Source organism: Bos indicus, chromosome 15 (assembly GCF_029378745.1).
Source record: "Bos indicus isolate NIAB-ARS_2022 breed Sahiwal x Tharparkar chromosome 15, NIAB-ARS_B.indTharparkar_mat_pri_1.0, whole genome shotgun sequence".
In the NCBI taxonomy this organism is placed as follows: Eukaryota; Metazoa; Chordata; class Mammalia; order Artiodactyla; family Bovidae; genus Bos; species Bos indicus.
In genome coordinates, this window is record NC_091774.1 from 56072988 (window position 1) to 56096600 (window position 23613).

A 23613-nucleotide genomic window follows, 5' to 3' on the forward strand; every position below is an offset into this window, starting at 1 on the left:
CAGTCCACCAAGTCTGAACCCTAGTCCTCTCTCCATCCCATCCCAACATGCTTCCAAGCACTCGGCCAAAACACTTGTAGTCCTTCTCCATCCTCCTCACCCTCATGCCCCACAACCATGAAAAGGACAAATCTTGATGGCTCCGCCTTCAAACCAGGAAAAGACTCCAACCACGGCCACTGCAGCCATGCCCACTGGTCCAGGCATGAAGCTGGGGGCCTTTCCCAACCACCGCCTTGATCTCTACCACCAGCTTTACAGATGGGAAAACTGAGGCTAGGGAGGGAAAAGCCTTCCCCGTGGTCACACAGAAACTCTGCCAGGGCTAGCCGGAGCCTGGGTCTGCCACCACCTCCCTGAGGTCTGTGTTCCCAGCGCCTGGATAGGGTTTCTTTTGAAGCCACTTAGCAGGTCTGATGCCACTGCCAGGCTATGTGCACCCACATGTGTGGGTGTGTGGAGCACACATGTGTGTCCTTGAGGAGCAAAGAGTCTGCCAGCTGGGTTTGGGTTTCAAGACGTCTGTCGTTGCCCTTGACCTGGAGATCCTAAAAGGAGATTGGGGCCAGAACCGGATGGGGGGGCTTTTGGTGGGGGGAAACATCAATAAGACGCCACCTTGCCTAGAAACCGGAGAGTTCGCGCCACAAGCCCCGGAATCCTCTGAGTTCACTTGAGGAGGCCAGAAACTGCAGGGGAGGGCTGGGCTTCTCAGCATTTATTTCAAACAGCTGTTTAAAGAGCTTGTTTAAAATATAGATCATCATATATATATATATTTATATATATAAAATATATAAAGAGGAATTGAAGCCAGCCACCCCAAAGAAAAAGCTATGTTTTATAAATATTTCTGTAGCTCCCACATCCCAGAGGAAGAAAAACAAAACAAAACAAAACATTTACAACCCAAGCTAGTGGTTCCATGTGGTGGGCCCAGTAGGCTCAGACCCTGGGGTGGGCCGGGGGTCTCGAGGGCTTCGCCTACAGAACATTCCGTTGAGGACAGACTGACCTCCCACTTCCCAGGAAGCTGGTGTCTCTGGCTACGAAAGATCGAGTCTGTACCAGTCTTGCCAAACCCACGCCCCTGGCTCCTTAGACCCGCCTGGAAGGCAGCAAGTGGGCACTCCGGGGCCTCGGGCTGCCAGGTTATTTTTAATCTTGTCGGTCTCCTTTGATGTCCTGGCTTTCCTTCCCTGATGGCCCAGCCTTCTGTTCCTGGCGGCTTCCAAGTGGAGGCAAAGCACAAGCCTCCGTCCACGCTCGGCATCTGGAATTCAGAAGCCAAAATCCACGGGGTGTCTCCGGCCCCCCGGCTGGGCTCGGGGGTCCCCGAGGACCGTGTGGCCTCACTTGCAGACGTAGCGCTCCACGGTGCGCTCGCACCTGCGGCAGGTGACGTAGCAGCACCAGTGGTACTTGCAGTGGCAACGCTCGACCACGCGGTCTGTGTAAGGGTTGTAGCCGCGTCCACAGCACATGAGGTCACAGCTGTCGCTGCCATGCGATGTCTTGTTGCACTGCCTGGAGGGGGATGGGGAGGTCAGTGAGCACCCCTGTCACTCACCAGTCACCCCCACTCCCAGCCAGGCAGCCCCAGTCTCCTCCGACCATGGCTGCTGCCTCAGTCTTTGGGGAATTTAAAATAAGTTCTTTTTCCCAGGGGTCTTTCTCATTTTTCCCTGTATTTCTAACACGTGTTTATTAAAGTGGGGGGTGTTTTGTTTCCTTTGTCTCTTTTCCTATACCTTCTACTTCTAAATACTTGAAAATGTCTCAAACGATTAATAATCCTATCTTCATATTTAATCCTTATTTATATTCTAACAAATGCAAAGATCGTTTTTACTTTTAGAATCTTAGGATAAATTCGGAAACAAATGGCATCAGACGTGAGGCACAGGGAGCACCTGGCACTCTCTTCTTGGAGACAGAGGGTCTGACGATGATTTGCCCCCTTTGAATCAGGTGCTTCCCTCCAGAATTTTATCTTATTGGAGGCAGGGAGGGTCTTTGGGTCAGTGGAATTGCTATGCCCACTTTACAGGTGGAAACAGGCTCAGCAAAGGGCAGAGGCCTGCTCAAGGTCCCACAAGGGTTTGCGGATAAGCAGGGCTCAAGCTGAGGGGTCCTTTGAAACCAAGTCCAGTGCTTATTCATTCTCCCCACCCTAAGGGGCAGAGAATCCATGGGCTGGAAGTGATTCAGGAAGAAATGAATCACTCGTGTGGGCAAAGAAGACACTGAAGGTCACTATAAACCCCAAATATCCTTGCCATCAGTTCTTCTGTCTAGTGAGGAAATGTCTGTGCAGGTCAGCATTTTCATCTAGCTGGGCTAAGGCTTCGCTGGGGTGCTGTCATGGGAAGGTGCTGTCATGGGAAGCATGCCCACAGCCACGTGGACCAAGGAATCCCAGAGTGTCCTAGGTGAGTAAGCCCTAGAGATGACCAAATCCAACCCCATATTTCATGATGGGGAAACTGAGACACAGAATGGGCAGAGGACTTGCCCAGCATCACAGAGGGTGAGCACCGGGTCTGTGAGAGTTCAGGAAGGCTTCCTGGAGGGGGAGGGGTCATCCAGGCCATTGCATGAAAGATGAGTAGAAATCTCAGATAGAAGGGAGGGCACAGGGTGGTGAGGGCAAGGAGAACAAACACCTGACCTAATGTAAGGTAGGGGTGACAGATGGATGAAGCAGCAAGACTGGAGGCAGGGAGGCCAGGGAGGAGACTGGTCAGCAGCTGAGTAAAAGAAGCCAGGCCTGAGCCAGAAAGGAGCCATGGAGAGGAAAGGAGAGATCTCCTGGAGGGGGAGTCAGGAGGAAAAGGTGACTTGCATGTGGGGGCTGCATGCAGTTCCAGGCAGGAGGGAGGAGACAGGAAGCAACAGCAGAACAACATATGCCCCAGAGCCAGCAGATCTGGGTTCAAACCCCAGCTCTGCTGCTCACTGGCTGTGTGACTTCAGGCAAGTCACTTAACCTTTCTGGGCTTTTTTGTAGTCATTCAACACCATTAGTCCCTCTCAGTCTTATTCTGAAGGTCTCTAGACCAAGAAAGGGTGGTGGAAAGGGTTTCATTTTATTTCTGGGTCCCTGACATGCAATTTTTGAAATCTGGCCTCCAGCTTCAGACCTATGATGGTGCCTGTGATGGGGAGCTGGGGAGGCTGGGGCCTGGGGATAGAGCAGGTTTCAGAGTCTGGAATAGGGACTGCTGAGGGGCCTCAGTTCACCAGGCTGGATTTGAGGAGGGCATCTTGTCTGGCTAGGGGGCCCAGCTATGTGTACCACCTATGCACCTGCCTTTTAGAGTTAACAAAGCTCATTTCCATCCAACCCCCTGTACCCCTAAATCCCCAACCTAGTAAAGTTCATGTTTCCCCTCCTCGAGGAAGCCTTCCTTGTTGTCCAGGCTGAGTCAGGGCCCCTCTGGGCTCCCCGTTTTCACTCTGTCACAATCCAAGCACTTGATGTCCCTCCACAGCCAGCCAGAGCCTCATATAATGGATGTAAAAAGTGTCTGTGGTTGTAAGCCACCGGGGTGGTGTTACTACAGAAAAAGCGGACCCATAGAGCTGTCTGCCAAGGCCCATCCTCAGAGGAATGGCTGAGGGCTGAGCATGGCAGGAAACCAGAGGGGTGGGGGGGATAGCATTCTGAGAAAGCAAAGGTGGCTGCTGCTGCTGTGGGAGGGGGCCTCCTCATCAACAGTCTGGGGACAAGTCCTTGGGGCAGAGTCACAACAGCTGGGAAGGAAGAGGCCTGGCAGCCTCAGGGAAGGGTTCCGGGGAGCCAGTCATTCACAAACCCTTCCCAGGGCACTGATCACACCCAGCATGGAGGGGCTGTGTGATTTGAATCACACCAACCCTCCAGGTGTGTGGCATTGTCCCCAAGGCACAGAAGACAACCTTGAGCTTCAGGTCCCCCTGCTAGAAAGCTGTGGTGTCAGGATGGGAGCTGTCCTTCCTGAGACACACACAGGCACAGCCGGCCCAGGGCTCCAGGGAGAACCCCTCGTTGCTCTGGGGTCCTCAGTGGGCTTCCCCCAGGTCCTGTGGGTTCTAGAATCCTACCCCTACCCCATCCTCATCACACCCACCCCGGGTCCTCAGCCTAGACTCCCGCTCCTTCCTGTCTCTCTGGCCTGACCTGGTTTCATCTTCACTCTGCCTGACCTCCTCAATCTGGCCTCCAGATGGGCGCCTGGGCCTCCTCTTACAGCCTGCTGCCCCGGCCCGTGAGGAGGAAGTCCCCCAAAGAAGCCCCCCTCTCCTAGAGACAGGAACGTGGGCTGAGGAGGAAGCAAAAGCTGGCCAGGCACCAACTATGTGCCAGACACGTTCTCAGACACCCTCACTCTGGTTCAATATTCTTTTAACCCCAAAGAACACTCGTCTTGTGGAATGCTATTAGGGGCTCCTTAATAAAAGAGTTCCACAGCCAAACACCTCTGGGAAACAGAGGCTTAGACAGATCCTTTACTGCGGGATTCCTCAGAGCCCTTAATATGTTCTCGTGCCTTGCAAAGAGAATTTCCCAGTGTATTTGATTGCACAACTATTTCTTTATAGCATTTCAGGCTTGGATTCCTCCTGAACCATCTCAGGAAAGAGCTGCCCCTCTGAATCATCAGCCCCTCCTGGCACCCAGGAGGTCTGCTGTCCCCACTGGCTCCCTCCCTCTCTCCAGTCCTGGATCAGCTTCAGCCTCTACGATAGGCCTTGCTATAGGGATCCCAGCCCTGGCTCTGAAATGAGGGTAGGGGGAGGCGGGGGAGAGGCTAGGAGAGAGAGCTAGGGTCTGGGAGGGGTGGATGTAGGTGGGGACGTGGGAGCACCCTCTCTCCACAAAATGCAGGCTGGCCTTACTCTCCTGCTGCCCCTTTGGAGCGTGCCTGCCCTGGAACCGCCTCCACGCTGTGCAGACTTCGGGTGTGGCCACGGGGCTGCCTGCTGCCTCCCCCGCCCCATGGCTCAGCTCATTTGTCCAACCAGCAGGTTGTCTGACGTGATCCTTCATGTATTCATTTGACAGACATCTACTGAGGACCTACTTTATGTCAGGCAGCCTCTTTCCTAGCCCTTGTCTCCCACATAGTCATTATTTCTTCCCATCTGTCTCTGTCACTAGGGGGCAGGTGAGGTAGGGACCTCTCACGAGCCTCCACTCCCAAGGAGCCCCTGCGTGGGTGAGGTGCACAACAGCCTCTCCCAGGAGCTCTCCTCAGGGCCGCTGGGACCCCACACCTCCACTCAGCATTCGACCAGGCAGAGACTCCATTCCCCAAATGCCAACTGAAGCCCGACCGACCGTGTGTGCCCGGGCCTGAGCTGGGAAGGGGCATGCCCCACATGACTGACCTTTCCTGCCAGGGAGGCAGCAGGCCCTTACCTGTCCTGCGTCCCGTGTGAGCCCACCTTCTCATTCTTCATGCAGAAATCAGGGGAGCTCTGCAGATAGATGAGCTCTGAGTCCTTCACAGGTCGGATGTCCAGGTCCTTGGGCACTAAGTGCTTGCGGGTACCCATGGGTCGGTGCACCACCTTGGTGGCCGACAGGTAGCGGGTCTTGAGGTCGGCGGCCACATCCCGAAGCTCCTGCAGCCCCTTCCAGCAGGTGCGGATGGAGCAGGAGCCAGATACCCCATGGCACTTACACTTCATTTCCAGAGAGGCGCGCAGAGCCTGCGGACAGGGGGAGGGCGTTGGGCTGGGTGGTGGGGCTCCTTCCCTTGCCTGCCCTGGGCCCTGGCCCCACCCCTCCGCCTGCCAGTGTTCTCAGGGAGTCACCGCCTGCCCCGGGCGACAAGGGACAAGGGACAGGGCATTTTGCTCTAAAGCTGCAGGGTAGATCCTTAGCTCCTTCTCCAACCCTGGGGGGTAGCTGGGAGGGGCAGGAAGAGAGTGGCTTTCGCAGGGGTAACGGTGCCATTCACACATCTACTGTACCTAGTCCACTTCAAATGGTTTCGTCAGCACAGAAATCGTTCATGGGCAATACCATTAATTTCCCCATTTGAAAAAGAGAAAATGAAGGCTCAGAGAGGCTGAGTCTCCCGCCCAAGGCTACACAGTTAGGAGATCTGGGGCTGGGATTTGAACCCAGTTCCGAGGGCAATTCCGAAAGCCATGGCTTTTCACATTCTCTGCTTTTCCTCTCTCACAAAATGCTTGCTGAAAAAAAGGGAGTGGGAGAAGAAAAGGAAGGGAGGGAGAGGAGAAGCAGCAGCAGCAAGAGGTGGGTGCTAGGGGCTGGCCTTCCCCGCGGCTGCCTGTTGCCGCATCATCACTCAGCACCTGTCTTCATGTGCGCTGAGCAGGTGTGTAATCGCTACCTTATAGAGTCGTTGAAAGGATTCAACAAGATGACAAATATATGAAAGCGTCTTGTGAACTACTAAAGTTAAATCAATATTTGGTTTTGAAAAATCTGTCTAAGTAAGAATTATGGTGGGCAGGGTTGGGCTCAGGGCCTGGGGAGACTCTAGCCGTGGCTTTGGAAATGACTCTGCGACTGACTTCCGCAGGCCTCAGTTTCTCCCTGCGAACCTGAGGGGTGAGTGAGACGCCTTCTGCAGGTCATCCAGTTCTGCAGTCTAAGCCCCGCCCCCTTGCACACAGGACTGGGATCCCTCTGCCCTCCCGCCTGCCCTGTGGGCTCCACTACAAGGGTCAGGGGTCTCCCGGGCCTGTCTGTGCATCAAAAGTACGGGGAAACTGAGGCACACAGAGGGAGCCTTGCTGCAATCCCATGGGGAGTTAGTGAGGAAGCTGGTCAAGGTCCCAGGGTTCCCTACCCCTCACAGTGCCGGTAAGTGGGGAGTGAGGGAGTCCACTTGGGTCTAGAGGCTGGAACTGTCTCAGCAAAGCCTGTGGAGAGCACACAATGAAGTGAACCTGCCCGCAGGGCACGTGGGGCTTCCCAAGGGCAGGAGGTCCTTCTAAGTCATCCAGGAAAGTAAACCACACTCAGCAACTCAGCTCAGAGGGCAGGAAGGGCCAGGCTTCCCAAGGCCTCGGTGCCAGGGCAAGGCATGCTGTCACTGACCCTCCAGGGCCCCTGTGAATGGCCCCAGAGAGGCCAGCTCTGAGGCATCAGGGCCCAGGGACAGGCATGCTGCTGCTGCTGCTGCTAAGTCGCTTCAGTCGTGTCCGACTGTGTGACCCCATAGACGGCAGCCCACCAGGCTCCCCCGTCCCTGGGATTCTTCAGGCAAGAACACTGGAGTGGGTTGCCATTTCCTTCTCCAATGGGACAAACGTGAGATGCCCCCAAAGCTGAGGACCCTGAGTGGACTGCACCACGGGATGGGATGGCTGCCAGTGTAGCCTGCATATGGCACCATGAGGCTGGGGCCTGGCCGTGGGCAGGAGTGGGGCTGGGTTCTTGGGCAGGAGGATGGTGAAGGGCTCCCAGTGGGTTTCCAAGGGTTGTGGGGAGCAGGCCCGCAGGGTTCGGAGGCAGAAGTTCTTGGTCCCTAGCCAGACTCTGCTACAGACCACAGGGTGACTTGACCTGTTTCCCCAACTGTCCAAAGACGGCCTGGACATCCTAGAATCCTTACACAAGGGAGATGAGAGAGAGAGGAAGGTGAGGACGTGGAAACCTTGGACTTGGAATCCCACAGACCTGGGCTCCATCGCACTGTGTGTCCTTGGCCAAGCCACCTACGTCCTTCTGCCTCACTTGGGGCCTCTGCACAAGGGGCCCAGGGGGTCTGCAGGGCGGAGGTCATGAGGGTCATCCCCAGCTGACACCCCACCCTCCGGGGTCAGCTCCCCATCTGTAAGGAGAGTAACAGCGCCCCTTCACAGTGTGGTTTCATGGACCACGGAAGAGAAAGCTAAGCAAGCACCCACCACAGTGTCTGGCACACAGATGAGGATCAGGTTTGCTAAAAAGGTCGTTCATTCACTTATGCACTCATTCCAACCTTCTGCACAATGAGGTGAGGAGTTAAAGCAACACTGATAATGACATACATGGAGGGGAAATCATGTTTTGGAGACTAGGGTGGGGTTTTGATCTGGGAGAGAGTTCCCATTAGAGTCAAGGAGATGACCCTTAGCTCTCCACGGCCCACGGCCCACTCCATGCTTCCTCTCATGCCCAGCCTTGGCCCAGAGCCCCAGAGGAGGAGTCTGAGGAAAATGTGACAATGAGGACTAGAGAGCACCCACCCGTCCCATTTTATAGATGGGAACAACTGAGGGCAGAGAGGAAGTGACTTGCCCAGTGTCACACAATGGATTTAGAGCTCCTGACTCCCAGCTTAGCGCTCCTTCTGCTCCACCAACATTCTCCAACCCAAACCCCGGTGGACCCCCTGGAGGAGAAGAAGCCAGGCAAGCCCCAAGCAGCTGGAGAGGGAAGAGTCAGGGGAGGCCAGGAACAAATCAGTGTGGGCATATCAGGGCCCGTCCCCCCCAACCCCCTCCACTGGGGCACACCGGGTAGCCCTTTCCAGGCCAACTGGCACAGGCACAACCATCTGGGGGGTGGGCGGGGGGGTGGTTACCTGTCTCCCCACTTCACTGTTGTGTAGACGCATCAGTTTATTGGCTTGGGATCCTGTTTTTTTCACCTTCATAGGAGCATCGGAAAACTTGGCCCCCATGAGGAGCCCGTAGCTGAGGTTGTCCGCACATCCTCCCCAGCGGTTCCCGGGCCCGGGTGGCTCACCTGGGACGGGGCCGCAGGAGCAGCCGGGCAGGTCGCCGGAGGTGCAGGCCCGGGCGATGGCGTGGCTGATGGCGGCCGCCGACAGCGCATACACGAAGGCTGACTCCCGGGTCCCTGTGGGAAGGAGCGGGATCAACCAGGGCGGGCGACCCAAGCATCGGACCGTGCCCAGGGCTGAGGTCCCCACCTGCCTCTGGGGCCAGATGGGGCCAGGGGTGGCGAGTGGATGGAGCAGGTGGAGGGTGGCACGAGGGCCATTCGACTGTCCCCCCCAACCCTCCCCCAAATGGACTAGCTGACGGGCACACTCACTCTGAAGCCCGAAAAGCCAGCAACCCCACAGGCACACCCTCACACACTCAGCACACTGCACTTGCACCCTGCACGCCCCACCCCCACATCAGGGACTGCTTTCAGGGACTGAGGGCCCTGTCCCTGAGCTCCTCAAAGACAGGCGAGCAAACAGCCTGCTGCGGGATGAAAGGTATACCCCAAAAAGATACAGTCAAGTCCTGACCCCTGGTACCTGTGAACGTGACCTTATTCAGAAATGGGGTCTTTGCAAGTGTAACTGAGCTGAGGTCATTAGACAGATCAGAGTGGGCCCGGATACAACAACGGGGGTCCTTGGAGGAAGAGGGAATCTTGGACACAGAGACATATAGGGCAGAGGCCACGTGACTGAGACAGAGACGGAAGAGATGCAGCTACAAGCCAAGGAACACACAGACTGTGGCAGTCCCCAGAAGCGAAGGCGAGGCAGGGATGAGTCTTCCCCCTCGTGCCTTCAGAGGAAACCCTGCGGACATCCTGACTCTGACTTTGGACTTCCAGCCTCCAGATGCAGATGATTCTCCCCTTGTGAGAAGCCCCCAGAACGTGGGGCTTTGTTACAGCAGCCTTAGCAACTAAGATGGAGCCAACGTGCCTTGGCTGTGGGGTCCTGGCTTCAGGTCCAAGCAAGTTACTGCCCTTCTCAAGCCTTGGTGTCCTTAACTGTAGAGTGGGAATGATATACCTACCTCACAGGCCTGCTCTGGAGAGTTGAGATAATTCAGGAAGAAGGGGGGCTTTCTTTGTAAAGTGCTGCACACACATGGCCTGTCACTGTGTAAGGGACAGAACTGATCTCCTGCCTTTCAAAAGCCTCCTTATGATACACAGGAACCCCCACCCCAATCCATCCCAAATGCCCTCTCCTCCAGAAAGTCTTCTCCACAGATGCTCCTTAATCTCTGTATCACTCTGGGCCTCTCACAGCACTTTGAGTGCTAGAATTACCGTGTGGCACACCTGTCTGCCCTAAGGGTGGGCTCAGTCGCACTCTCGTTATAGACTCCCACCCCGCCCACCAGCCTCCCTGCATCATTCATTCCTTTGTCCAGCTCTGAGGGGAATGCATGCATTTGTACTGTCATCCAGGCTCCCCTGCACTCCCCGTATGTTCATCCATTCATCAATTCACGCCCAAACACCCATGTCCATGATTAATTCATCCACCCACCCATCCGTGGATCCATCCATCATCCAGTTATTCACTCATCCACCATCACGCTTCCATCCATCCATCCATGAACACAGCCACCTATCTAAACACACATATATTTATGCCTGAATTCATCCACCTCTCCCCGCACGCATTCCGCAGGCCCTAGCAGGCCCTGCCGGCCCCCTACCTCTCTCCAGGTCGAGCAGATAGTTGGGGGCGAGCTCGATGGAGGAGCAGTTCCAGCGCATGTCGGCGAAGGCCCGGCGGCAGGCCTTCATGACCTCGCGGGCGGCGTGCACGATGGTGTGCATGAGCTCCAGGTTGCTGCGGCACAGCTGTACCTGCGCTGACACCAGGCCCTCCAGCTGCTTGCAGTGCTGCGTCTGGTTCAGCGCCAGGGCCGCCGGGGTCTTGGACAGGGCCCTGCACGTGGCCAGAAAGCAGCCAGTGAAAAGGAAGTCAGGTCTGGAGCACAAGGCCAGAAAGCAGCCAGTGAAAAGAAAGTCAGGCCCAAGAGGGACCCTGCTGCCTCCACCCACTGCATGGCCCCAGCCTCTCTCAGTGGCTCCGGAGCCTTTACTGGAAGCAGCTGGGAAAGCAGGAGGCCAAGCACTGCTGTCCCCAGTAGGGGAATGGCTCTCCCTCCCACCCTTGTGTGACCCTGGGCACATCCCTGTCCTTTTCTGGGCTGGAGGCCCTCATTCATAACATAGGATTGTGACCACCCCCCAACCCTACCTAAGTTTTATTATAATTAGACTAACAGTTTTCTAGTTCACAAAGCATTCACATCCATTGCCTTATTTAGTCCTCACACAGCTGTGGATTATTATTTTTTATGCAACATTCACTCAATACTGAGCCAGACACTATGCTAGGTGCTAGACTATAGTCATCAGTATAATATACATTATTAATTGAGCACTTACTGGTGCTCAATTACTATCTGGTGGCTCAGATAGTAAAGAATCCACCTGCAATGCAGGAGACCTGGGTTCAATCCCTAGGTTGGAAAGATCCCCTGGAGAAGGGCATGGCAACCCACTCCAGTATTCTTGTCTGTAGAATCCCCATGGACAGACTCCCCCTGCCAGAATCCCCTGGCAGGCTACAGTCCATGGGGTCGCAAAGAGTTGGACACGACTGAGTGACTAAGCACACAGCCATTAACTTGCTGTGTGACTTTAGATAAATCACTGTCCTCTCTGGGTCTCAGTGTCTGTACCTGTAAACTGTATTCCCCAGAGCAGGCTCCAGTGAGACACTCTGAAAAAGCGGATCCACGGTCAAGCACATTTTAGGGATGTGGTATACTATATCCCCTCTTGAAGAATAACTATGCATATTTTCATTTTAAAGGCCTTGAGAAGTCCTGCAGCAAAGCAACAGGCCTGGTTTGTAACTTCCAAGACACTGAGCACAAAACCCTTTATTTGAGGAGTCCTAACCTCATCCATGCTTTGGGAATGCTGGCCTAGGAGGTTCTCTATGAACCCTGATGATGCTATAGGACCTCTGAGCCTCCCAGATTCCGGCTCTGGGCACTGAAATTCTAAGACTTTAGGCCCAGGGGACCATCCTAGATTCGCCTTCTTCCCAGGCCTTCTCTCAGGAGCAGATTGCATCAGGCTGCACCTCCTCTAAGTGGAGGCTAGAGGGACCCCACAGTCTTAAAGAGTTCCACATAGACCTGGTCCCTACCCTAGGGCCAGGGTCTAGAAATCCAGCAGAGACCTTGGAAGGACAAGGGGAAAGCAGGGGCCAGCCTTCAGGCCTGCCTGCTGTGTGTCCTACTTGCTGGGACCATGGCAGACCTCATCCAGGGTCAGGGCTGAGACCTGGCAAGGCCTGGACTCCTGAGCCCCTGGCCTGAGATCCCAAGGGAGGCAGCCCAGTGCCAAAGAACAGCACAGGCCTAGGCAGACTTTTGGCCCTGTCATCCCCGCCTCCGTCACCCGCACTCCCCTGTGACCTTGAGCAAGGCAAGTAACCTCTCCCCTCCCAGTACTGTCTGGGGGATTAACTCCATGAGTGTCACATGCTCTGTCCAGGGCTGACACACCATGGTCAGTGCCCTGTGATGAAATCTACCACATTACTGCATTGGTGGCCTCTTCCTACCTCAGCCTCTTGCACTCACTTAGTCAAGGTCAAGGGCTCCCCTCTGACTTCACAGCCCCTCAGGTGGCAAGCCTGCCACCACCCCAGTGCTCTCCAGCCTCTTGTCCTTTTCCCCCACAAATTGAAATACCCACTATACCAGACTCCTAGCTTCTCTGCCAGGACTACCCTGACACCATGCCTGTGCCCAGACTTTTGCTGGTGCCAGGAATGCCCTTCCCCTGTTCCTGTACCTAAATGAAAAAATGAACTTGATCTGTTTGTGGGAGAAATATTTACTAAGCACCAACTCTTCCCAGACTCATTTGGTAATGAAGGATATAGATCCTTTCCTCAAGGAGCCCCTCAACAGACAGCTGCACAGACCTATCACCAGTTATAAAGCAACCTAGATGTTTCAGCTCATAGACTGGCCCAGGCGAGAGCTCAGGCTTTGGGTGACAGCTGTATGACCTGGGTAAGTTACTTAACCTCTCTGGGCCTCATGGTCTTCATTTGTTATAAGAAAATGATAAATTCTACTTCCAAGGATTATGGTTAAGATTTAAATGTGATAATGGCTGGAAAGCATTTGGAGTATTCATATATGGAATTCCTCACTTGTTGCCACTTAAATCTTGGACCAGAGGGAGTCAGGAGACCCGGGTTGGGACTCAAGCTCTGGCCTCAACGTGCTGTGCAATCTTGGGTAAACTGCTGCCACTGTCTGAGCATCAACCACATAATGGGGATTCCTGGAGGCCTTGCAGGGGCCAAGTGAAATGATATGTGCTTATAGGTACTAATAGGTTAGTTGGCTTCCTCCTGCCTCTCTCTGCCATGCCCCTACAACTCCAAAATATAGAAGTCTTCCCAGAGGCCTGGGAAGCAGAGCCAGGGCAAGTGAGCACAGCCTGGGGGCCACACTGCGGTGGCACAACTCAGGCTGTCTGAGATTGACTGTGGGTGACTTGGGCTTCTCCCTCACTGCCATCCCTGGCCCACCCCTCCCCAAGGCGTGAGCCAAGAAAGCTGGTGTAGCTGGTACAGACCTCAGGCCTGATGGCTTGATCCTACCAATGCCGGGATACCTGGGGAACCTGCTGCCTGAATTCCTGCAGCCCGTAATGGGTGAGGGGGGACCACACAGGGGCAGTATAACCCCCCGCCCCAGCCTGTTTCTTGGTTGTTAAAATGTCTCTGCCTCCACCTGGCAAACACTGTCCATGCACATGGGCCCACTGCCCCAGATGGACACAGCAGTCCCCAGTTTCATCCCATTGTCACAATGTCTCGGGGGGCCTGGGAGAATATTACCCACTTTAATCAGAGGAGGACACTGAGGCGGTCCGATGCCTGGGTGCTTGGCCTCCTCCGGATGCCACCTTCCTGGGTTCCCTCTCTACTGGGCTGGGGTCCATCCACACTCAGCCTGCCCTGAGCCCACTCTGCCCATCACCCTTGCCCAGCTTCCATCCTTCCCCTGTGAGCCAGTTTTCTATTTCACAACAGGAACGATTACAGGAGGTATATGAGAAACACCCAGCACGGTACTGGGCATACAGCAGGCACAATGCAGGGTGGCTGTCTTCCAGGTCCTTTCCCTGGGCTCCTGCTCAGAAAGTGTACAACGTAAGCTCAGACTTTTCCTGGGGAGCTCAGTTCAGGTAACTCCTGAGCACCGGGCACTGCGGCTCCCGGGAGGGGTTCTCTGGACTCCTGGGGTCTGGATCAGCTACTCTGGGTCAGTCTATCCATCTCCGAAGTCATCAAGCATCCACCTCCCCAGCTGGTGGTGAGGGAGGTTCCATGAGGGGAATCCAGTGTGGACAATGAGTCTCAGCCTTCCCAGGAGGGCGGAGGACAAATGGGAACCATCTTGGAGGTGCTGGGTGGGCACGGGGCTGCAGAGAGCGCAGTCGGGACAGAGCGGCCAGCTGCAGCATGCTGGGAGAGGCCGGCTCACAGGAGCGTGCAGACCGGGAGATCAGGAGGCAGGAGGCAGCGGATTCCACTCCAGAGGAGGGCGATGCGGTCATCTGGTAATTAGTGGTAATGACCGTTTCTAACTAAGGCCCCCTTGGGGAGGTAATCAAGGATTAGGGTGGGAGGTGGGGGAGTTACCCGTCTGGACATCTCGTCCGGCTTGCCTCACTGTAGCAGACCCCTAATTGAAAACATTTTGGTTTATCTGGGGGCGGGTGCATGGGGGAGAAGGTGGAAGAGAGGACAGGAGGGGACAGAGAGTTCACAGGCGAGGCCTATGCCAAGGGGGCCGTGGGATGGCTGAGGTCTCCTCATTCAGGAGTTGGGGCTCTCCTGGGAATGGTGGGGTGGTGGTGAGGGGCGCAGAGACCTGGGTTTCAGCTCCAGCTCAGCTGCTCATCTAACGTTCAACTTTGGGCAAGTCACCGTCCCTCTCCGAGCCTCAGTGTCCCCCTTCCATTGAGCAAGTGGGAACAATGAGGCCCAGAGAAGGGTAGGGCTTGCCCAGACCTGTACACAAGCAGCCAATCAGAGAATCAGAAGCAGAGCCAGGCTAGAACTCCTAGATCACAGGCTAGGGCTCTTTCACTCCACTGTAGAGATGAGGAAACTGAGGCTCAGAAAGGCTCAAGTGATTGATTTGCCTGAGGTCCAGCTCACAGCTAGTGAACTGTCAGAGTTCAGGCTGGGACTCAGGTCTCCTAACTCGGGTCCAGTGCTTCTCCCAGCCTCTCTGCGGCAGCTGTGTCCTTCTGAGTCTCTTCGGACTCTTCCTCGAGAGGCCTGACCCAGAATGAGCAGCAGACTTACTGGGGCCACTCCACCCACCCTGGGGCTGCCTCCAGAGGCTCAGAGAAGGCTGGAACCATCCTCTCTGCCCCCACGACAGCCAGAGAAGGTTCTCCCCACACTCTCTGGTCTGAGTCTCCCACCATTTGGCTTGGGTGGGAGGGGAGGTAGGGGAGGGACCCCCCAGGCGTTTCCACCCCCTCTCCCTTACCCCTACTCCACAGGAAGTTCAGGCTGAGTCCTGGGTCCCCATCAGTAGGCATTCTGGGTCATTCAGCCACGTCTGCTTTCAGTTCCCATGTCAAATTCCCCTCTCCTCTTCAGCTTACTTTCCAAAGCCACATCCTCAGGACCCCCAGCTTTTCATCCCCACTGTACACTTCTCTTAACTTTCCTGTGGTTCCGAGACCAAGAGGAAATAGAGCCAGGCAGCTTAAGTCCAAATTCTGCCCCTGCTGCCTACTAGCTGTGACACCCTGTTCATTAAAGACCCGCTGAGCCTCTACTTCCTCTTCTGTTTAATGAGGGAGATGGCCGAACCCACTTCACATGGTGGTTGGGAGACAGATGAAACAACATACATCAAGAACGTAGAACAGTGCCTGGCATATTCCAAGGCCATATATATATATATATGACCTTGCCATATGGTCTGCAAGGCCATATATATACACACACAGATACACACATATTGTTATTCTTAAACTCCACTCTTTGTCCTGCTTCCTCCTGTATCTTCAGCTCCAGCAATTTAACCGCTATCAAAGAGGTTTGGCTTCATGGAGCCTGTCTGCCTGGCTTCTGATCCCACATCCACCATTAATTAACTAGCTGTGTGACCTTAGGCCAGTTCCTTAACCTCTCTGTACCTTAGTTTCCTCGTTTGTAAAATGGTAGCGATAAGAATGTCACCTACTTCACAAGAGTTTTATCAAAGTTAAATGTCTAAAGCTCTGGGGATTTACTGGTAAGCTCCTGTAATTTCTGGCTTCTCTGTTTCCCCACATGCACAGTTCTGTCCCTGCGGTTCCTTCTGTCTAGGATGCCTGCTCTGCATTCCATCCATGGCCATTGAAATCCTATCTATCCTTTGAAGCCTGGCTCAAAGTCACCTCCCTTACGTGGGACTAACCACTCTTCCTCTGGGCTCCCATGCTCCCTCTTCTAGGACACAGCCCAAAGTCCACTTTGTATCGTTATATGTCTGTTTCCCTCAAGAGGCTGGAAGTACTTTTAAGGCAGACACTGAGGTATACTCATTTTTTTGTGGCAGCCTAGGCTATGCAGTGGGGATAGCATGGATGTTGGGCTTAACTAGCCATCTACTGCAGACCCTACCAAGCCACATGCCAGCTTGGAGGCCCGTGCAAGTCACACATTTCTCGGAGGGAATGATAGCAATGTACCCCACAACATGTTAGTGGCAAGCCCAGTTCTTGGCCTCTGATGCTCCTTCTGCCCTTTAACAATGGCTTTCCTTCTCTGGACCTCAGTTTCCTTATCTATACAATGTTAGTGGTGGACGAGAAGGGCTTGGGCTCTCTGATCAGAGGTTCTCACCAACTGGGGCAGAGCCAGGTACCAGCAGAAGGAGGAAAGTGGCTGATTTCTCATAAAACTAATCAGGAGCAGCTGAGAAAAGCTGGTTTCCCACCCCCCCACCCCAACACACACACGCACCCCACCCTAGGCTGGGAAGCCGCTGAGCCCAGGCTTCTCCTTGCAAACAAGAAATGCAAAAAGATGGCGTTCCCCTCTCCAGAGGAAAATTAATCGATAACTCAGCCCCAGAAGAGGCAGGGCTGGTGACCTCAAGACTGTTTGCTGGTGGCCCAGCCACTATCGCCCTGTCTTCCAGCTAATCCACGAACCTTCCTCACAGTCCCTCCCCAACTTCCATAATCTGTCCCCTGCCTGTCTTATCTGCATGGCTCCCTGCCCCCGACCTGGAACTCTATACAGTGTGTCCTGTCCTGAACTTTTCAACCACCCTGGGAGTTCCTCCACCCAAAAGGGCCCTTCTCTCACTGCCCCGACCCGCCAAACTTCCAGGGATTCCTCAGGTCCCTCCTAGGAGCACTACCCGGGAAAAATCTACCTGGCTTCCCAATAAGTGCCCCTACCAGGTAGGCTCCTCTCCTCTCAGTCCCACAACACTGCCCTGGTCTCTTCTGGAGCACTTGGAAGTTATTTACAGCCTGGGCTTATCTCTTCCAGACCAGAGGGCAGCTTCTCCAGGAAGCGGCTGGGTTTTACTCCTCTGCCTTCCCTCACTGCTCCCTCCTGCACAGAGCAGGCACTCCCTTCTGCTGGAAGAGAGTTTCTCTCCCACCTACCCTTCCATTAATAATTTCTGTCTAAAGGACTTTCACATGTGCAGAGCATCTGACAGTTAAGGAGGTTCTTTCATGAGCCCCTTCTCATCTGACCTGAGTGAGACCGAGGCTCTTTCCCTCTTTTGACAAAGGAGCACTCTGAGACTCCCAGAAGCTGAGAGACACTTCCCCAAGGTCACGCAGGTGGGGCAGTCTAAACTGTTTGAGGACCTCCAGCTAGGGTCAGGAAACTGACAAGGAACGTAATATTCAGCAGGCCTTGTGTGCAGGGCACAGACCCTTACGACTGAGCCCCTCGACCACGCTCTTTCCATCTGTCCTGGTGGAGGTCTTGCGTAACTCTCAGCTGCACAGGACAGAACAATTCCGTCGTCTTCCACGCCCTGTCTCGCTCCTCCCGCAGGTAAGGACAATATTTTACAGAGAAAGAAAAGGAGGCTTGAGAAGGGTGACTCGCCCACAGCCCCTGGGCTACTTCTGCTCCCCGGTCTTAGGTACGCTGGCCCGATCCAGGGGGCCCCTTAACGCTCTCCGCCTCCCCCGCCCTCGGGGGCCCATCTGCGTAGACGCGGATCCCCTACTTACAGCCACTTGATGCCATAGCACACGCCGGTCTGGAGCGCCAGGGCGAAGAGCAGCGCCTGGCAGACCTGCGGCCGCGCCCTCATCCTCGCGCGGCGGGCGCGCAGGGGGGTCTCACCCTGGGGAAGCCGCGCCGAAGTCCAGCCGCGCTGCCGGCCGCCGTCGCTCGTCCTGCGCGCAGGCCGCCTGCAGTCGGGGAGAGCGGAGGCTGCGGGTTAAGGCGGCGCGTGGGGCGGGGGCCACGGGCGTGGGGGGTGGGGGCGTTTTATTCAAATTACAAAGGAGGGGTTGGGGCCCCGGGAGGCCGGGCGCGCGGCGGGCGTCGCCTCCAGCCCAACATAGTCCCGGACGCTGCCGGCGTCTGGCTCAAATTAGGTGCCGCGGGAGCGCGGCCGAGGGCGTGTCCACCTAGAGCCGCCCGCGGCGAGAAGAGAAAGGGGCGACAGGATCAAAGACTCAGGAGAGACCAGGCGGAGAGAAAGCGAAAGGGAGAGAGAACCTCAGAGAGCGAAGCTGAGAGAAGCTGAGCAGAGGGACAGGCACACCGCCCTAGAGAGCGACGGAAGGTGTCGAGGGCAGAAGCTGAAGGCGGGCAATGGGAAGAGCAGATTCCGCACCCAGGATCTGGTTTCTCATCGCCGCAATACTGTTAGTTATTGCCGGCTTGGGCATTCTCCTTCCCCGCTGGGGCTCGGTTTATACCCCCTCTGTAAACTGGGACCACAGTTGTTATTCAAACTGTGATTATGACACAATTCACCTTTTAAAAAGAACATCACTAACGCGAACGATTTTTTTTTCCTCCCAGCAACCCTGGGAGATGGTACTATCACTGCCCCTATCTCACAGATGAGCAACTGAGGCCTGGAGATGTGAAATGGGATTGTTCAGCCAACGAGCGGCAGTCTTCTACGCTCACGTCTACCCAGTGTCGGGTGAGATCATGGACCGTGAGAAGACAAGGAAAACGGGGGCTTGCTCTGGGGCATCAGTTTCTCGGGCTGTGACGGGTAGGATGAAAAGGGGATGGCAAAAGTCTTTGTGCAGTGAGGGCTACTCAGGGTCCTGAGATTCCTAGTTCCTCCAGCGGTGCCCTCTTGGAGGGTCGGATGGTGCCCAGGCCGGATCAGAGGCGGGGCGGCCTAGCCTTGGCTAAGCCGGGAAGCTCACGGGGCCGGCGGGATGCCGCCTCTGGCCGCCAGGCGGCGTCCTGGGCCGCGGAGTACCCTTACCCCGCCCGCAGGCCGCAGAGTCGCTTTCTCCGCCTTTTCTCTATTTCTTCTTCCCCCGCCCCCCTTCTTCATTCTCACCTCATTAACTCCCTTCCCAGCTTCTCCCAAATTTACCAACACCTGGCGTTAGTCCGGAGACAAACACAGTCCCAGGCCCTCCTCCCTGGGGAGGAGCAGACAAAGGGATTTCTTCCTAAAGGTTTTGGGGAGTTGGAAAAAGGAGGCGCCTTAGTTAGGGGCGCTTGACTCAAAAAGAGGTGTTCTCATCTGACTGTCTGACCTTGGACCTTCCACCACCCCAGCCTCAGCTTCCCAGTCTATAAAAACAAGGGCCTGGACTTCACCCATCTCCTGAGGTCTTTCCAGTCTCCAGTAGTCTGCAGGTATTTTGAGCCCCCTCTCCCTAAGTTCCCAGTATTACACCTACCTGTGTAGTGTGTGCATGTACGTGTGCGCCTTAAGAGCACACACACGCACAGACACATATTTTAAATCCCACTGTTTTCTGGGACCTTGCTGCATGACCCAGAGCAAGGCAGGGAGAAACCTCTGAATTACATTTTCTTTCTCCTCCGCAGAGTTCTCCCAAGCTAGTGGTGCTAGCTCTAAGGCACTCGGGGCGGGGAAGCAGGAGTGGTGTTTCAGCTGGGGTCTTAAGTCTAACTGAGCCCCCCCTTCTCACACGCTCCTGAGAACGAGAAAAATATCGGCTGGATATGCCGGGAGGGGGCGGCGGGGAAGAGATCGAAAACTCTGGTCACTGTCCCTCCTCGCCCCCACCCCCCTTCCAAAGTGTGGGCTGCCCCCTAAGGCGCCCAGCATTCTAGGGTGGGAAGAAGGAAGGGCTGCACGCGGAGAGAGAAGAGCGCGGACTCACCGCAGGGGATCCGTGTCCAGCCCAAAGCGCGCAGAGAGAGAAGGGGGCCGCGCGAGTGCGCACCGGGACTCAGGCCTCCAAGCTATCCCTGGCTGTTTCGGAGCAGCCCCGGTGGTCCTGGGCTTCTCCCTTCGCTTCCCTGGCACGTCGCTGGGGGAGGCGGCTCCCGGTCTGGGCCTCTGGGTGCTGGCTGATTATTCCTGTCCACTGTCAGAGTGTCTAGGACAGCCGCGAGGGCCGCTGGGTCACCCTCAGCCTGCGCCTGGAGGGTCAGGGAGCACGCTCCTCCCGGAGCCCCCGGCCCGCCAGGGGGCGCTAAACCCGGGTTCGAGGTGGGCTAGGCAGCAGCCTCCCGTGCCCTGGGACCTTGGGCAAGTCCCCTTCTCTTCCTGGGCCCCGGTATCCCGCTCCGGGCATGGGGTGAAGAGGAAACTAAGTGCCCTCTCTGATCTGGTCGTTCTATAAGACTCTCCACTTGCTGCGGTCCGCCCCGGACTGCCCGACCTCTTGCTTCAGGCCCGGCTCGGAACCTCCCTTGGGATCAGGCGTGTAGTGGACCCGCATCAAAGCATAGTGTCTCTGGAGAAACAAGCGGTCCCTTCCTCCTCCCGCTGGGGAGAAGGCTCAAGCTTCCCGGCTTGCAGCGGGCAAGAGCTGAAACCTCCCCGGCTGTGCACACCGTGGGCACCGCAAGCGTAGCCGCAGGCCCGCTCCAACAGGTGGTTATAAGGCTTGGGCTCTGGAAGGCCCTGGAAACCCCGCTGCCTGCGAGGCTGCCCCTCTGAGCCAGAGTCGACGGGCGCACACCAAACACCCCCTTCCCGCGTGAGCGCTGGCCAGGCCGGGAACCCGCACCCGGGGCTCGCGCTGTGTCCACGCCGCGCAGAAGGTCGCCTCGGGCCCGGCCCGAAGCCAGGAGGTGCGCAGCTTACAGAGCCGACCCAGAGAACCGGTGACGCCGAGCGACTGCTTCAAGGTTACCTGCAGAGCCGAGCGAGGCGAGGCCCTCAACACGGCTTTGACTCTGGCCACGAGTCTTCCTAGATGTGTCTGCTGGGCTGCGGACGATGCGCCGGGTGACCCGCGAAACGGGTTAGTTTGGAATTGGGAAGGGTGGGGTGGGGGAACTCGGGGTTCCTCCCACTACCCCCTCTAAGCCAGACCTCGAGCGCCTAAGGACCGTGAGGGTCTTGGAGGTACCTAAGCTCTGGGAGGTGGGAGGTGTGGGGCCCGTGCGCGAGCTCAGCCAGATGTTCGCGGCTGTTCCAGAGGTGCCTCGGGGCCCGGACAGGACTTTCTTCCTCCCTACTTCCCCCAGCCTGGAGCTCAGGTCTGTAAACAAACCCTCGATTCTCCCCCCTCCCCCCACCCCCACCCTGCCGCTTCTGGAAGCAGGTCTCAAAGAAAGGCGTCCGCCCCCGCCCCCCAATTTAGTAGGAGCTGCAGTCGTTCTCCGCCTTTTGCCACCCTCTCCCGTCCCACCACACACACCCTCTGCCGCTGGATCCAAGTCCCCCACCCCCGGGATGGCTCGGGCATGACCTCATCCGTGGGCTGACTCGGAGGGAGAGGGTCGAATGGGGGGAGGAACCGGGACTGGAAGGCTCGAGGCGGGCCGCGAAGTCTGTACAGCCCATCTCTACCTCTCATCCGCTTAGAGCCCGCGCCCCGAGGCCCCAGCGGTTGCTCTCAGCGAAGGGACTGCTTGGGAGAGCCAAGGAACAGAGTTACGGAGGAGGACTGGCTTTGCTTGCCCGGGAGCGGGTGCCCAATGGGGTCCCCCACCCCCGCTCCCCGCTCTGGCAGGTCCCGGCTGAGAGCCCGCCCTCTGCCCGCGGCCACGGCTCACCTCCTGGGGCGCTCGCCTGGCCGGGCGGGCCGGGGAACGGCGAGCGCGGCCCCTGGAGGACCCGAGCGCTCTCCGGGCTGGGCAGGCGGCGAGGGCGTCCTCTTCGCGAGCTGCCTGGAAAGGACGCCCGGGATCCTGGCAAGCCGCGGCCGGCTGGGGTCCCTCGGGGACTGGAGGGCGCTCGCTGACTCGCCCGAGTTCTGCTCCTCACCCGGCACGGTCTCCGGGGCGGGCAGCCCGAACTGCTTTATAAGGAGCCGGCAGCTGCTTTGATCCGCCCACGTCAGCGCGCAGAAACCCCACCGGGTGGCTCGGGCCGCGCGCGCGGGGGACGGGGGCGGGGTCCCCGCGGATGCCACGGACCCGCGGCGCCAGTGGCACGAGAGGACGTCTCACCCTGTTGAGCTACAAAGAAGAGACTTACTAATTATAACTCTAGCTGGTGTGTACTGAGCGTGCGGGCTGTGAGCCTACTGCGTGCCCAGGGCGCTTGGGGCCCAGGTAGGGCTGATTTCTAAACCTGACAGCAAGCCCCGTTTGGACCCTCCAACCCTGTCTGGTTAGGCAGAAGAGGAAGCCACGGCTCAGAGGGAAGTCAGACTTAGGTCTGAGTGCGGAGCCCGGGTGTCAGTATGAGTTGGTGTTGAAGCTCCATTACTATAAGCGTCGTGGGTCAGGAGAGCTGCCGTGGCATCCCAGGACCAGCTTCTCCAGCTCATCTCTCCAGACCTCCTCTGCTCCAGTTCTGGGAACTCTCAGCAAAGAAAAGAGGTGCGAGGGCTGTGTGCTGCGTGCGAGGCGGCTGTAAACCTTAGGCAACAAGAAGGCAGATGTCCCATCTATGGGATGAGTGCTGCGGAGTCTGCCTGGTCCTGGGGAGACCACCAGCCAAGGACTGGGTTTCAGAAGTTAAAGCAGACTATGGTGCTTCGTGTGCACTGTAGACCTAGCCTGGGGCTGGGGCTATGTTTCAGGGGCAACTTCCCTGGGACTGGTTGAGTACCCACACCTTCCACCCCCACCTTGGCCCTTCCTGGCTGATACTATTCCACTCCCATTTCTAACTGCTGGGTCAGGTGCTTTGGATTTCTTGACTTCTGTCTCCCCCCATTCCTTCCACCCCAGGAGCCTCAATTCCAAGGATACTCTGGTTCATTAGCAGAAGGAGAAACAGATTTAGTGAAAAAAAAAAGACTTCTTTCAGGTCCCCAGAACACCTGGTTACTCTTTCCCCTGTTCTTTGCAGCCACCTGTGAAGTGGCTCCGGTAGGCTGTCCTAACCTGGCTACAGGTCCTTGCATATACAACACATTCATCTGAGCCCACAGAACCCCCTGCATGTTCTCAGCCATGCAAGTATCCCTGCATGTAAGCAGGCAGTCTCTCTTGCACACAGGGCTAGACTTAACCTCCAAATGGTCACAAACACACTCAGGAGATAGTTGGACAAACCACATGCCCCCACACACTCAGAAGCACATATAAGTTAAATGGCCATACCCATCTTCAAGATGAGGCTGAATATGCAGACTGTCCGCATCCAGTTTATGCACAAGCACACACGTTTCCATGCACACAGTGAGGACACACACAGCTGCCAAGTGGGCAACACCAGTATACATATACTCCTGCTTACAGGCACAGGAATGTCCTTGTGAACACGTGCTGGGACACCCCC

General features: G+C 56.4%; 1 protein-coding gene across 2 annotated transcripts; it reads right to left on the minus strand.

Annotated features, from left to right (window-relative positions):
- Positions 1-821: 821 nt before the first annotated feature.
- On the minus strand, positions 822-22200 carry WNT11 (Wnt family member 11). Of its 2 annotated transcripts, none has more exons than XM_070803926.1 (6): positions 21936-22200; positions 17981-18163; positions 10372-10607; positions 8532-8809; positions 5405-5697; positions 822-1527 (listed from the first exon to the last, which is right to left on the minus strand). In XM_070803926.1, exons 2-6 carry the CDS (start codon positions 18061-18063, stop codon positions 1353-1355), a joined length of 1065 nt encoding a protein of 354 aa, XP_070660027.1. In that variant the 5' UTR covers positions 18064-18163; positions 21936-22200; the 3' UTR covers positions 822-1352. The 2 variants fall into 2 exon arrangements, with proteins under 2 accessions (XP_070660027.1, XP_070660028.1); XM_070803927.1 differs by lacking the exon at positions 21936-22200 and adding an exon at positions 20087-21377.
- Positions 22201-23613: the final 1413 nt, after the last annotated feature.

Bases quoted from the DNA above. Each gene is read 5' to 3' on its own strand.
- WNT11 (XM_070803926.1), bottom strand. From the start codon at position 18,063: ATGAGGGCGCGGCCGCAGGTCTGCCAGGCGCTGCTCTTCGCCCTGGCG. The intron at 8,810-10,371 runs GTAGGGGGCCGG...TCCTTCCCACAG, and splicing joins TCTGCTCGACCTGGAGAGAG to GGACCCGGGAGTCAGCCTTC. The intron at 1,528-5,404 runs GTAAGGGCCTGC...ATCCCCCTCCAG, and splicing joins TCACACGGGACGCAGGACAG to GCAGTGCAACAAGACATCGC.